This window comes from Oncorhynchus clarkii, chromosome 7, assembly GCF_045791955.1.
Source record: "Oncorhynchus clarkii lewisi isolate Uvic-CL-2024 chromosome 7, UVic_Ocla_1.0, whole genome shotgun sequence".
Taxonomy (NCBI): domain Eukaryota; kingdom Metazoa; phylum Chordata; class Actinopteri; order Salmoniformes; family Salmonidae; genus Oncorhynchus; species Oncorhynchus clarkii.
In genome coordinates, this window is record NC_092153.1 from 66,121,750 (window position 1) to 66,134,971 (window position 13,222).

General features: G+C 41.6%; 1 protein-coding gene across 1 annotated transcript in view; it reads left to right on the forward strand.

Moving 5' to 3' along the window:
- The first annotated feature begins 1,241 nt into the window (after positions 1–1,241).
- LOC139413700 (receptor-type tyrosine-protein phosphatase gamma-like) overlaps positions 1,242–13,222 on the forward strand; it is a 222,020-nt gene continuing 210,039 nt past the window's right edge. The window contains exon 1 of the mRNA XM_071161382.1: positions 1,242–1,734. Within this exon, the coding sequence (XP_071017483.1) occupies positions 1,650–1,734 (85 nt within the window). The 5' untranslated portion in view covers positions 1,242–1,649. The remainder of the gene's footprint in view (positions 1,735–13,222) is intronic.

Sequence of the window (13,222 nt, forward strand, 5' to 3'; positions counted from 1 at the left end):
GAGATCCTTGAGACGTCCCTATCCCATAGAAGTTTAAATGTAACATGGTTAAAAGGCGCTGCATGGTCAATCTGCCCTCTGCATTGGCTGTGCAGCACTTACGGTGATATAGCCTCTGTAGAAGTCAGGGCATTCATACTTCTTGCGCTTCACGAAGCAGCGCAGAGCTGTTGAGCTGGTGTGAAGGAAGTTGTCAAGGAAGTGAGTTTGTGTTTATACAGGACCTCATGCCCTCACCTACTGTCAACCAATCATGTCAATGCGGAGCTTTACGGAGCCCTCCGCATTGTTAGAGACAATTTATGCTTGATGTGGTCAAAGAGGTCAAAGAGTCGGTATGGAGAGTATGACGCAGTTACATGGCATGCAGAGGCCATATTGAGCTCCTCTGTATTTTGACATGATTGGTTGATGGGTGGGGGGGGTGGGGGGGCGCTATGCTAAAATCGACAGGTTGCATCTTTAAACACAAACCGACTTCCTTGACAACTTCCTTCACAACAGCTCTGCTCAACAGCACTGCACTGTCTCGCAAGGCAAGAAGTATGAATAAATAAATGTAAATCACCAATCCATAAATGTAAATCACCAATCCACAAATGTAAATCACCAATCCACAAATGTAAATCACTTTTCACAAATGTAAACCACTTTACACAAATCCAAATCACCATCCACAAATGCAATTCACTATCCACAAACACCTTTTGATTTGTATTTGTAAATGGATATATTCCTTTCTAATTTTTTATAACTGCAAATATGTAGGTAATTTCCAAGGGCCTTAAGTAAAATGACCGCCATAAATATTTGCACATAGGAGAGATAATGCGCAAACATGACAGATATGGCAAACCTGCTACTCCACATTTGTAGGCGTTAAGGTAAACCAGATTTTTGGCAGGGATTTGACGAGAAGAAAAAGACACGAGTAGACAGCACTTTGTAGTCGTAGAAAAAAAGTTATCACGCGTAGAAAACAATTTGTAGTTGTAGAAAAATAGTTATCACCAGTAGAAAGCGATTTGTATAAAAATAAGAACTTGATACAATGTTTTAGTGTTGCTGTAGGTTTATTAGAATTCCAAAAGACGGCGCTAGGATCCAGCGTCCCGAGCTCTGATTTTCCCTCCCGACCGTGCAGCTCGATCTATTCTAAACGGTCCGCCAGAACCCTCACACGCATGCCGCTACTTCCTGGATGGAAGAATGGAACGCTTCCAGCGCTGCCCTTGCCTTTGCAACATTCTCTCTACAATCAATCTAAGTGACCGCGCGAGTCACCGCTGAAAGGACGAACACATACAATCAGTATTAATCGAACACTTTCTCTTCAAGTTTACGAAATTGAGTCGGACTCGTTTACTTTTCCTCTAGGATTGACTTTTTCTCCGTGAAAAGAAAGCCTGTCTGCATGTGGCGGACCATCACAACTATTTATCTGCGGTCCGCATCCATAGATATTCTTCGAAACATATGCTGAATTTGTTTCAATTGAATTACTATCAAACTAAACTCAATTTGGGGTTGCAGTTGTGTTCAAATCCTATGTGGTTTACGTGTGTTTTCTGCATTCAAGTTTATGTAATTTTGTAGACCTCAAACTTTGTCACCCGTTGCCTTCTGTTGCTCTCGATGACTATTCTGACATGCGGCGAATACTGGAATCTAGCCACTGGTGGACCTTATCCTTCATGTTTTCAGCGTTGGCCATGTTTACCCACTGCTATCCTGGTAAGTCGTTGCATGGTTTGCAATATTGTATTGTATTTGACAATGTTCATTGCAGTGTGTGTCATGCATATGTAGGAAACAATGTTCTGATATGTGTCATGTAGTCAAGGGGAATAACATTGCCAATGTTATGTTACCCCAATCACGAAAAGATAACAGGACGAGAAGACTTGCTGCTATAGCTACTGCCGCACGCATGGAAGAGATGACATTCATCCTACATACATAATGCGACTGAAATGGGCTACTCCTGTCAGCAATTCAACAGAATTAAAATTACATGACCTCGAATGGAGAAGAATGAGTCTATGCGTACATCATGTTTAACCTGTTGTAACCACAGATGGGGAATATTACGCTATAAAATGTTCTAATGGTTTCAGTAAACCACCCGAGAAGATTTTGCGCGATTTTTAGCTCATACAGAAGGTGACAGGGCGTCAGTGTCTGTCCGGTACTTTAGCAGGTCTGATCGATGCACACATAGAGTATGTAGTGATGTAACAGTGGGACTGGAACCTGGCCGGTGTCCAGAGAACGAATCGAGGGATCACGTCTCCTAAATTCCTTCGCTCCCGCGCATGGCCGTCCAGAGCCGAGGTTTTAATGCACCATCAAAGCCTACGACTTTGATAGGCTAGGCTATAATTCTGAGTGCAAAACATAAACAATGGCATGTTTGAGTGCATATAGCCTTTAAGTACACACACACTTAATGGAGCAGTTCAGTCCTTTACTCGTGTGAATGGTGAATAGGATGACACAGCCTAGATAATACTAGGCATTCAGAGAAATACAAAATGATCTACTGATGGTGTCCATATAATTCAGCACTAAAGGCTAACATTGGTTGTTGAGTACAGACTTCTCAACTTGAGAATATGGTTGCAAACCAAGGGGATGCACTCATGCCATTATATTGCTGCAATGTGTGGTTTCTAGATTAAGCAGTGTATCATAGTTGATGACCTTGATGGAAAGTTACAAACGCCCCTTGTGAACTTTAAATAAAACATGCATGTCATCTTATTACAGCCTCATAGCTACATTGTTATAACATGGTACTTGTGTTTTCACCTGTTGTCTGCACAGCTGCACTCTAAGTTCAACTCTGCTATTCTTTGCTCCCACCTCCTCAGTATAAGAGGCTGAACAAGTCACATATTGAGATTCAGTCATCAATCATGTAATAGTTTCCCAATGTGATTGTAGTGTTGGTCCCATAGGAGCTTTTCAGGCCGAGGGGTGAGAGATGAAGAGGTGAGGGATGAGAGAGAGAACAGTAATAACATCTTCTAGGACAAAATCAGGGAGGGGCCCAGCCACTGGACAGACTAATGATACTGCTGCCATGGATGTGCATATCTTAAAAAACATTACTCAAGATTCACACAGAAGAGTTACATGGTTTCAGTTTCCATAAGTTGTGTCCAGTCTGTCACAGGTCCTATTCAGCAGGTCACTCACAGCCACATAGAACTGAAGTTCAACCATCCAGAATATTTATCTGTCAAGATTATCACCATATCCCCCTGGTCACATCTGGTTTGCACCGTCTGCATCCCATCACCTGTCCAATCAGCACCCAAGCTACAGAGATGAGGAAGAAAAGCAGGAGGATTATGGTCCTGTCTGAGACACATTCAGATTAGATCCCGTATTCATAAAGTGTCTCAGAGTGTGAGTCCTCAACCCCCTGTCCATATAATCTTATTTATGATGATCTAAAAGGCCAAACAGATTCTAGATCATTCAGGACTCCTACTCTGAGACACTTTATGCAGGTCCAGACCTCCAGAGAGAGAGGAGAGCCATACTCTAGCCAGGAGAATATGCTCTGCGTTCCATCCACTCTCCTCCTTAAACTTCATTAGAACAGTGATGAATGTCCAGGCAATAAGGCACTCTTACTAAAGGACTAATACTGCTGTACTCAAGGACTCAGGCATATCAATGACTGTCCTCTGTCTCCACCCCCCCTCCATCCTTTTCTTAAACAATCTCTCCCTGATGTGAGCTATCAAGTTAGCTGAATTTACGGCTGAAGAGTCGGTAGCTACTGCTCTGGGTGGGTAGAGGGCAGTATGGAGAATTGAAAGGGTAATTCTCTGGCTGCGGTTTACCTGATATACATCCTGCCCTTTCTCTGCCTCCTCATGGTGTCTTTTGACTGTGATTTTGAATGTGCTATTGTTGCTGTTATTCAGTCAATGTAGATGGTCCTTGGCATTTAAAGACCTAGTCCCCATAAAATGTTTGTCCTGTTATTGTGGGAATATCCCTAATGTATGGGTAATGTTAATGTGTTCATTTTCAATATGTGTGAGCTGTATAGTACATAATGTGTTGTTGTGATGGAATGCTATGAGGAGATGGTTCACAGCACTTCCAAGTTCAAACAGTCTCAGAAAGAGGCACGTTCTTGTCACTGATGTTTACTCTTTTGCTACTGTAGGCTATTGTCTTTCTCTGCAAGACCCTCTCAACATTTTCTAACACAGTAACCCCTCTATTGATTTGGTTTGATAGATATACTCTTTCACTATATTATTAGAGCAAAGCTGAAACCAAGCTACAGTATTTCATCCCATGTTTAAACAAAGCAGTGTTCATGTCTGAAGTCCTTCACTGGTTACACAGCACCTTCACCTCCCCTCACATCAAACAATGGAGTGATTGAAGCATTTTGCTACAATCGCAATACCATGTGTATGTGACAAATAACATTTGATTTGATTTGAAGCATCATGGAGGATTTGGTACTCTCGGTAATCCAAGCTGTTCTCTGTATAGATGAGGGAGCAAAAAGTATGTTTTTTTTAAAAATACTGACAAATACAAATCAAGGTGCCAGTCACATAGGAGTACAGTACATACAAGCCCTGTCTTAAATGCATGTCTGAAGTGAAAAAGGCACATCTTATATTTTGGTATTTGGCAAGGTTACTACTGTTTTGCCTCTTGATTTGATCGACCCTATGCAGTCCTTAGATGCAACAGTCTCTTGATGTTGGCAGTGTTTAGAAGGTTCCAGAGTCTTTTTGATATGGCCCAGCTCTGCTGAGAGAGTTAAGCACAGTGAAAGGTCTTTCTGCTAATGGAAATCTCAACACAGAATCTGTTTCCCACTTGTTTAAAGGAGGCTAGAGTAAAATGGAGGGTTGTTGATTTATTTTGACTTGGAAGGGTTGGGTTTTCCAAGGACATGATTCTCCTCTGTTTTGGAATTCTGTTTGTGTTCTATTGTTATATGTTTCCGTGACATGAGAGTTTCTTATGTAAGTGATATTTAAGGAGACTTGAAAATTAAATGTGTGCTTTATATAGTATACATCAAATTAACCTGATATTGTTTATGCGTGTCTTAGCTGTGTCTAAGACATTGTGAAGTGTTTGCGTGTGTGTGCACAGCTGTGTGTCTGCATGTGCTCTCCATCCTATGATTGTGTGTGTATGTTTGTTTTCCATACTATTAGTTGATGACAGGGAAAGGCTGAACCTGTACAGAGTGTTGTGATGTGTCAGTCTGACAGACTGATAGCTAAGACGTCAAAACAGCCATACACACACACACACACACACACACACACACACACACACACACACACACAATACCTTGAAGCTGCAATCCTTAATGGTGAAACTGCCACGTTTGATAATACAACAACTAAGAAGTTACTGCAAACAATGAACACAGTTTTTCCCCCCGTTAGACATCATTGCACAAGTGATCGAACAGCACAATATGTACTGCATTGTTTTTTACCATGCTGCGTGTTCCTCGGCAACAATAACAATGGTGGTGGTGCGGCCAGTGGCGCAGATCTTTCGTGGATCTCGGCTTTAAGGAGCTCTTGTAAACAGCCTACAGACATTCTTTGTTTAATGCAATACTGTGTATTTCATTCTTTGTAGTGTCTGCTTCCCTCATGCCTAATGAGGCCTAAGCTCTGTTGTGTTTGAGTGGCTGCCAATATAATGAAATCAGAAAGGGATCGTTCTTCCTCCCCATCGCGTCTCTGCCTCTCTCTCCTCTCCAATCCCTGACCTGCATATTGAGAGGTAGTAAATCATTTAACTGAAAGCCAAAGGGATCGATAAAACAAAGGCATTAAAAGTAATTGGACACATCGATCGAAATGCACATTTTTCTGTCGGAGATCAGTTGGTCATTCTTTCATGTCTCTTCCATGCCGAAACAGAAACACAGTTCACCATACTTTATCAGTAGGAACCTCAAGAGAGATGTACCCAAGCTTTCCGTCTTTGGAATCAAAATTGTGGTCTGGTGATTTATGCTAGCTATTGTTGTGTTTCCTCCAGAAGAATGGATTTTCCAAAGACTGGCTTTGAAGGTTAGTGACACCATGACTCACCTTGTGGAAAGCAAGTCTTTTCAGGAATACCACAGTCCTCTTATTAACCGTTCCAAATAGTTTGTCTTGCCTTAGCAAACTCTTCTCTTCTTTGTGGAGCCAGATGGTAACCCCTGAACTGGACAAGTGGAAAGCCCTGCCTACTCTGTTTGATTTGAATAAAAATAAATATTACCAAGGTAACAGCAGACCTAGAATTGCTCAAATTATCTATATGCTACTCGTTAATTTTCTAAATTTGACTATGCAGTGTACATGTATTAACCGTAAAACACATGGAGGTATTAAAGATTCTGTTCAACATGAGGTTATGGCACTCAACCACACTGTCACCTGAGGGTACGTACAGTAGGCCTATCTTTCACAGAATGATGCAATATGGGAGTTGGAATGAAGTGTAGAATTATCTTGCTGAAAGCTACGAACAATGGAGTACACAGTTCAGTAGTTAAGTGCATTCCTCCCCAACACAATTTGTGAGTGTTGCTTGAGGGACAGGTGTAATGAAATTAACATCTTAGCCTGAGACCACAAGCCTGGCATGTCTCTGACTGTAAACACACACCACGGCAAACAAACTGAGTTGATTTCTGTTGATTTGATATCCTTGTTTTCCTAGTAGAAGGCCTCTACAGTTGAAGTCGGAAGTTTACATACACTTAGGTTGGAGTTATTAAAACTTGTTTTTCAACCACTCCACAAATTTCTTGTTAACAAACTATAGTTTTGGCAAGTCGGTTAGGACATCTACTTTGTGCATGACACGTGTTTGTAGGGAAAAGGGGGAGGCTTGCAAGCCGAAGAACACCATCCCAACCGTGAAGCACGAGGGTGGCAGCATCATGTTGTGGGGGTGCTTTGCTGCAGGAGGGACTGGTGCACATCACAAAATAGATCACATCATGAGGAAAGGAAAATTATGTGGATATATTGAAGCAACATCTCAAGACATCAGTCAGGAAGTTAAAGCTTGGTCACATATGGGTCTTCCAAATTGACAATGACACCAAGCATACTTCCAAAGTTGTGTCAAAATGCCTTAAGGACAACGAAGTGGCCATCACAAAGCCCTGACCGTAATCCTATAGAAAATTTGTGGGCAGAACTGAAAAAGCATGTGGAAGCAAGGAGGCCTACAAACCTGACTCAGTTACACCATCTCTGTCAGCAGGAATGTGCCAAAATTCACCCAACTTATTGTGGGAAGCTTTTGGAAGGCTCCCAAAATGTTTGACCCAAGTTTAAATGTTTGACCCACATTTTAAAGGCAATGCTACCAAATACTAATTGAGTGTATGTAAACTTCTGACCCACTGGGAATGTGATGAAAGAAGTAAAAGCTGAAATAAATAATTCTCTCTGCTATTATTCTGACATTTCATATTTTTAAAATAAAGTGGTCATCCTAACTGACCTAAGACAGGGAATTTTTTACTAGGATTAAATGTCAGTTAAAATGTATTTGGCTAAATTGTATGTAAACTTCCGACTTCAGCTGTAGATCAGCAAGCAAAGCTTCTCACTCCGACAGTGCAGCCGCTCTTAGTCCTAGTGAATAGCCTCCTCATTAAATCCTAGCAGTGATGTTTGTTTTTACCACTTTAGAAAGATCCAGTGCAGCTATTTTTTTTATCTCAATATCAAATCATTTCTGGGTAACAATTACGTACCTTACTGTGATTGTTTTCAATTAAAATGGTCAAAAATAAACAAAAATTGCTTCTTTGCAAAAAGCAATTTCTCAAGCAATAATTATGTCAGAGTGGGGAGGGTAAAACTGAAAAGTAGCTATTATTGGCAGAGAGGTTTGGAAGTCTATTAACAAATGTGCCGCCTAGTGATAGCACCAAGCAGGTCAAAACTCCATCCCACCAAAACAGACTGAAATTTCAGGCAGCATTTCAAACATTATCATAATGTACTTTGAGACATGCGGCCTGCTGTACTTCCAAGGCCGAGAGACCCTACGTTGGACGTGTATTATTTGTCACATGCTTCGTAAACAACAGGTGTAGACTAACAGTAAAATGCTTACTTACAGGACCTTTTCCAGTTATGCAGAGTTAAAGATGGAAATTATGGTGGAGACATTATGTACAAAGAAAGTTAAGATTAGCGTAGAAAAACCCTCACACAAAATAGCAGAATTGGTCAGGAGCCCTTAAAGGCGTTGGCATGCTTCGGTTTGGGTGGCACCTAGCCGAGTGTACTTGCATACTCCCTTAAAAGATGTTCACTTGAAAAACAAAAGAAAGGAGGGAACGTGACAATATTACCCCGGGACATTGGAGGGCGATGAGCTGGTCATAGCCATCTACGGCCTTTACAAGGAAGAGACGTGCAGGAGAATATATTAGTGACACAGAGAGACACTTAACTGGGATCTTCAAGATTTGCTTTACCTAGCAAGACATATAGGCACGAGACAGATGTAGGGGCGTACTGCCGAGAGAGCGATGGTGGGGTGTTTCAAGAGTTCTTTTGGATCCAAACTGCTGCAGAAGACCCTCAATTTACCACCAACTGCTGTTCTGCCATGTACCACACTTCACTTTTTCTAATTTCCCTTGTTACGGCATAAATGTATGCAACTCTATATGGGAAATACAATTTTATCAAGGCTTTTGGAATATGGTTCCTGGAAAAGGGTATGGTGTTTTATTGTTGTTGACCAAATAGGCAATATTTTATATCTGACATAGTCTCTTGTTACCTCTCATTCACAGGTGTCCATGTCAATGAACCTGGGTGTACCTACAGTCGTGGCCAAAAGTTTTGAGAATGACACAAATATTAATTTTCACAAAGTCTGCTGCCTCAGTTTGTATGATGGCAATTTGCATATACTCCAGAATGTTATGAAGAGTGATAAGATGAATTGCAATTAATTGCAAAGTCCCTCGTTGCCATTCAAATGAACTGAATCCTCCAAAGACATTTCCACTGCATTTCATCCCTGCCACAAAATGACTAGCTGACATCATGTCAGTGATTCTCTCGTTAACACAGGTGTGAATGTTGATTAGGACAAGGCTGGAGATCACTCTGTCATGCTGATTGAGTTCGAATAACAGTCTGGAAGCTTCAAAAAGAGGGTGGTGCTTGGAATCATTGTTCTTCCTCTGTCAAACATGGTTACCTGCAAGGAAACATGTGCCGTCATCATTGCTTTGCACAAAAAGGGCTTCACAGGCAAGGATATTACTGCCAGTAAGATTACACCTAAATCAACCATTTATTGGATCATCAAGAACTTCAAGGAGAGTGGTTCAGTTGTTGTGAAGAAGGCTTCAGGGTGCCCAAGAAAGTCCAGCAAGCGCCAGGACCATGTCCTAAAGTTGATTCAGCTGCGGGATCGGGGCACCACCAGTACAGAGCTTGCTCAGGAATGGCAGCAGGCAGGTGTGAGTGCATCTGCACGCACAGTGAGGCGAAGACTTTTGGAGGATGGCCTGGTGTCAAGAAGGGCAGCAAAGAAGCCACTTCTCTCCAGGAAAAACATCAGGGACAGACTGATATTCTGCAAAAGGTACAGGGATTGGACTGCTGAGGACTGGAGTAAAGTAATTTTCTCTGATGAAACCCCTTTCCGATTGTTTGGGGCATCAGGAAAAAAGCTTGTCCGGAGAAGACAAGGTGAGCGCTACCATCAGTCCTGTGTCATGCCAACAGTAAAGCATCCTGAGACCATTCATGTGTGGGGTTGCTTCTCAGCCAAGGGTGTGGGCTCACTCACAATTTTGCCTAAGAGCACAGCCATGAATAAAGAATGGTACCAACACATCCTCCGAGAGCAACTTCTCCCAACCATCCAGGAACAGTTTGGTGACGAACAATGCCTTTTCCAGCATGATGGAGCACCTTTCCATAAGGCAAAAGTGACCGCAACTATCGTTTTCATAGTTATAGAGAATGCAAGTGAAACAAGAAACAAGCTCAGGGACCTCTTCCTCTCCCTCCCTGGACCTGTGCCATTGCAGGAAGACATGGTAAGGAGAGAACAACTCAACCCAAGGCCAGCTAATCATGCAGAATAGGCCTATGTTAGGTCTATGGACTGCTCACCCACACACACCAGTGGTGGACACACACAGACTCACAGTTCTTCTTTGTGTGCACTGTGAACCAAAGTACTTTGTACTAAAATGATTTTTGATCTTGTTAATTAAATGAAACTTGATTATATCTCACTGTGCTTTAATATTATATTTAAGATTAAGATTAGATTGAACTACACCACACAAGTAGAAGACAGCCTGTAAAGTCTGTGAAACACATTTCTTCTCAATGTTGTCAACACTTGATGTTCAAAAATAACGCATTGAAACACCTTGTATTGAGATGAAGAAACAGAGCTTTTTTAGTACACAAAAATGAACCTTTATTCTTTCATCTGGGCTCTGAAAGTAAACCACAATACAACACAGAAGTGTCTGCTGAGAACAGACATGTAAACAACACGTGTCAATTAAATATAATTAAAGTGTCAGACAAATGTAATTATTTGTACATTACAAATGTCTGCGAAAAAACAGACGTCAGACGTAAACAACAAAAGTGTCAAACATGAAAGTGTCTGACTCCTGAGATGTCTGAACAACACCAGAACATTGTTAATTTCACTGTGGTCCCAGTCGTTTGTTCCATGTCCTCTTCCTGAAGTCACGCTTGAAGTCATTCAGCTGGTGATCGAATTCCTCCCAGTTTTGGTGATATTTCATCCATGAAATCTGCTGTAGGTGCCATGGCCCTGTGAAGAGAGGGGGAAATTAGAGGAGTGTCTGTGGAGAGCAGTGTGGTGAAGAAAGGGAATCATAGGAAATAAAGGAGGAGAGTCTGAAATGTTTTACCTCTGGGACAAGCTGTTGGCTCGGTGCACGACCGGAGTCTACAGCTCTTTTCTTCCTTCTCACACCCCTGCTACTACTGCTGCTGCTCTGTGGCATTAGTGAGGAGTAGGTCTTGGAGGTGGGCCCAGGATAGAGCTTCCTAGGTCCGGCATGGAGATGGTTTCCCATTCTGCACTGCAGTTCAGTGTGGGATATGGGCTGGGGGGCGGTGAACAGGCAGTGCTGGGTTGCAGAGTACAGAAGATGGTGCTGTCCCCATTCACTGGTGTTTGCCTTTTTGAAAAATAAAGAAATTACAGGGCTATTTAGTACACATATCCAAACCATCCAAAAGTATCAATGAACCATGTATCAAATATCATTAACTCAGACTACAATTAACTACAATGTTTCAAACCTTTCAATAGTTGAGTAGGCCTGGCCAAGTTACTTCAATTTTGCAACATTTTAGCTAGCTGGACCTTGCTACTGAACTTTGACTTCGGTTTTACCGAGATGGGAAGCTTAGATTTTCTTTCTCTGACAAAATTATGTTTGATCAAAAAGTAAAAAAAAGTTGTTTTGTTGGTTGGCTTGCTTTCTCTCCACGCGTCTGCTATTATGCTAGCTAGACATCCAAGTAGCTAGCGCTAACTTATTAGCTTTTGTTAGCAAACATGGCTACTGTTTTCCTTGACTACAATGAAAATACAACATACCTCATCCTCTGATGAAACTGGTGAAGTTGCTTTCCTTCTTCCCATGCTTCACATGCCTAACAAGCCAGGGAAGCTGCAACAAACATTACCACACTTTTTCAAACGAGTGACTGGGTTTGAACCCACTGTCTCTGCAATCTTCCTCCATGAATTCGACTTTACATGCTGGTCTTTAAATAATGCATGGCTAGAATCGTAGAGATGCAGGTACAGGTTCTGTACCTCCTCGGCCAAGTGATGCTCGATGTTGTTGGCGTTTGCCATGTGGAATCCACACTGAGTTTCGGGCTGAATCAAGGAAAATAAACTTGCATCACCCCAACAGTTCATCGCCGAAGGAGTGCAGATTTCAGTTTCTGAACTTCGGCTTGCCTCAAGAAATGTTTTTGTGTCCACGAACACTTAAAAAAAAAAACTTGCCAAAGACCAAAACAAACCAAAACGTAAAATGTCTTAAACACATTTTGGTTTGTTTTTGTCTTTGGCAAGTTTTAAAAAAAAGTGTTTGTGCACACCAAAACATTTCTTGTGGCAAGCTGAATTTCGGTAGCACAAACTGTTACAAACTGTTCCTGATTGGGAGGCATCCGTGCGCCTTAAGACTGCTGCTATCCACTGCAGCGCCCTCTGTTGTGTATTTGGGTACGTGTGTGTGTGCATGACTGTGTGTGTGTAGTTACTGTATGTGTGCATGCCTGTGTTTGTGTACGTACTTTGCGCCAGTCACTGTGATCAGCTCAAATGTACTTTGAGTGGACAAAGTTTGTGAACATTTACAGATGCACATTTCAGATCGCAGTCATCACAGTGGTGAAGTCTGGAGATGTAAGCAGCAAGGCATTTGCACGATGTCATGATATTATCCCAGTGACATATCACAGGAAGTAACTACAGTCAGACAGACCACAACTTTTCCTGGATGAGTTGGACCCAACACCTGTTGCTTAGTAGATTTTAGAATTCTCTTTGAGAAGTTAACTTTTTGTTTAGTTTTTTGTGTAATATGACATGACTTAAGTTGAAGTTAAAGTAAAATATTATTTAACCATGAATGACAATAGCCTCCGTTGTGAATATTTGTGCCCAAATTGATGGGGAAGAAGTGCTGAGTGAGTTAGTTTTTGAGGCAGAGAGAGCAGTGTTTAGTGTGCAGTAGAGAAGTCTCCATATCCATGCTGTTGACATAACCCCTGTGGAGATAATGCAAATGTTTCACTTCCCCTAACACAAACATCCAACCACTCTCTAGTAGCAGCCGTAATTAACCAGACTTTTGAATATCATGACCTTCTGACATTTTCATATTTCAATAACATTGTTTCAGGCTTCTCTCAACAAAAGATAGCTCTCATTTATTGTCAAACTGTCATAAAGTAGCAGTTGCTAACCAAAAAATGGGATCTAGATTTTGGAAGTGAAATGGTAGAACAATATGAATTTGAAAGAAGCAGCCTGTTTTGTAATACTAACTTCCTATCTAGTTCAGAATAAGCCTGACACCAGATTATGGGGGGACAAGTAAGCAGGTTGTTTGGTCACATCTCTGTGTGCATCGCTCCCTGCC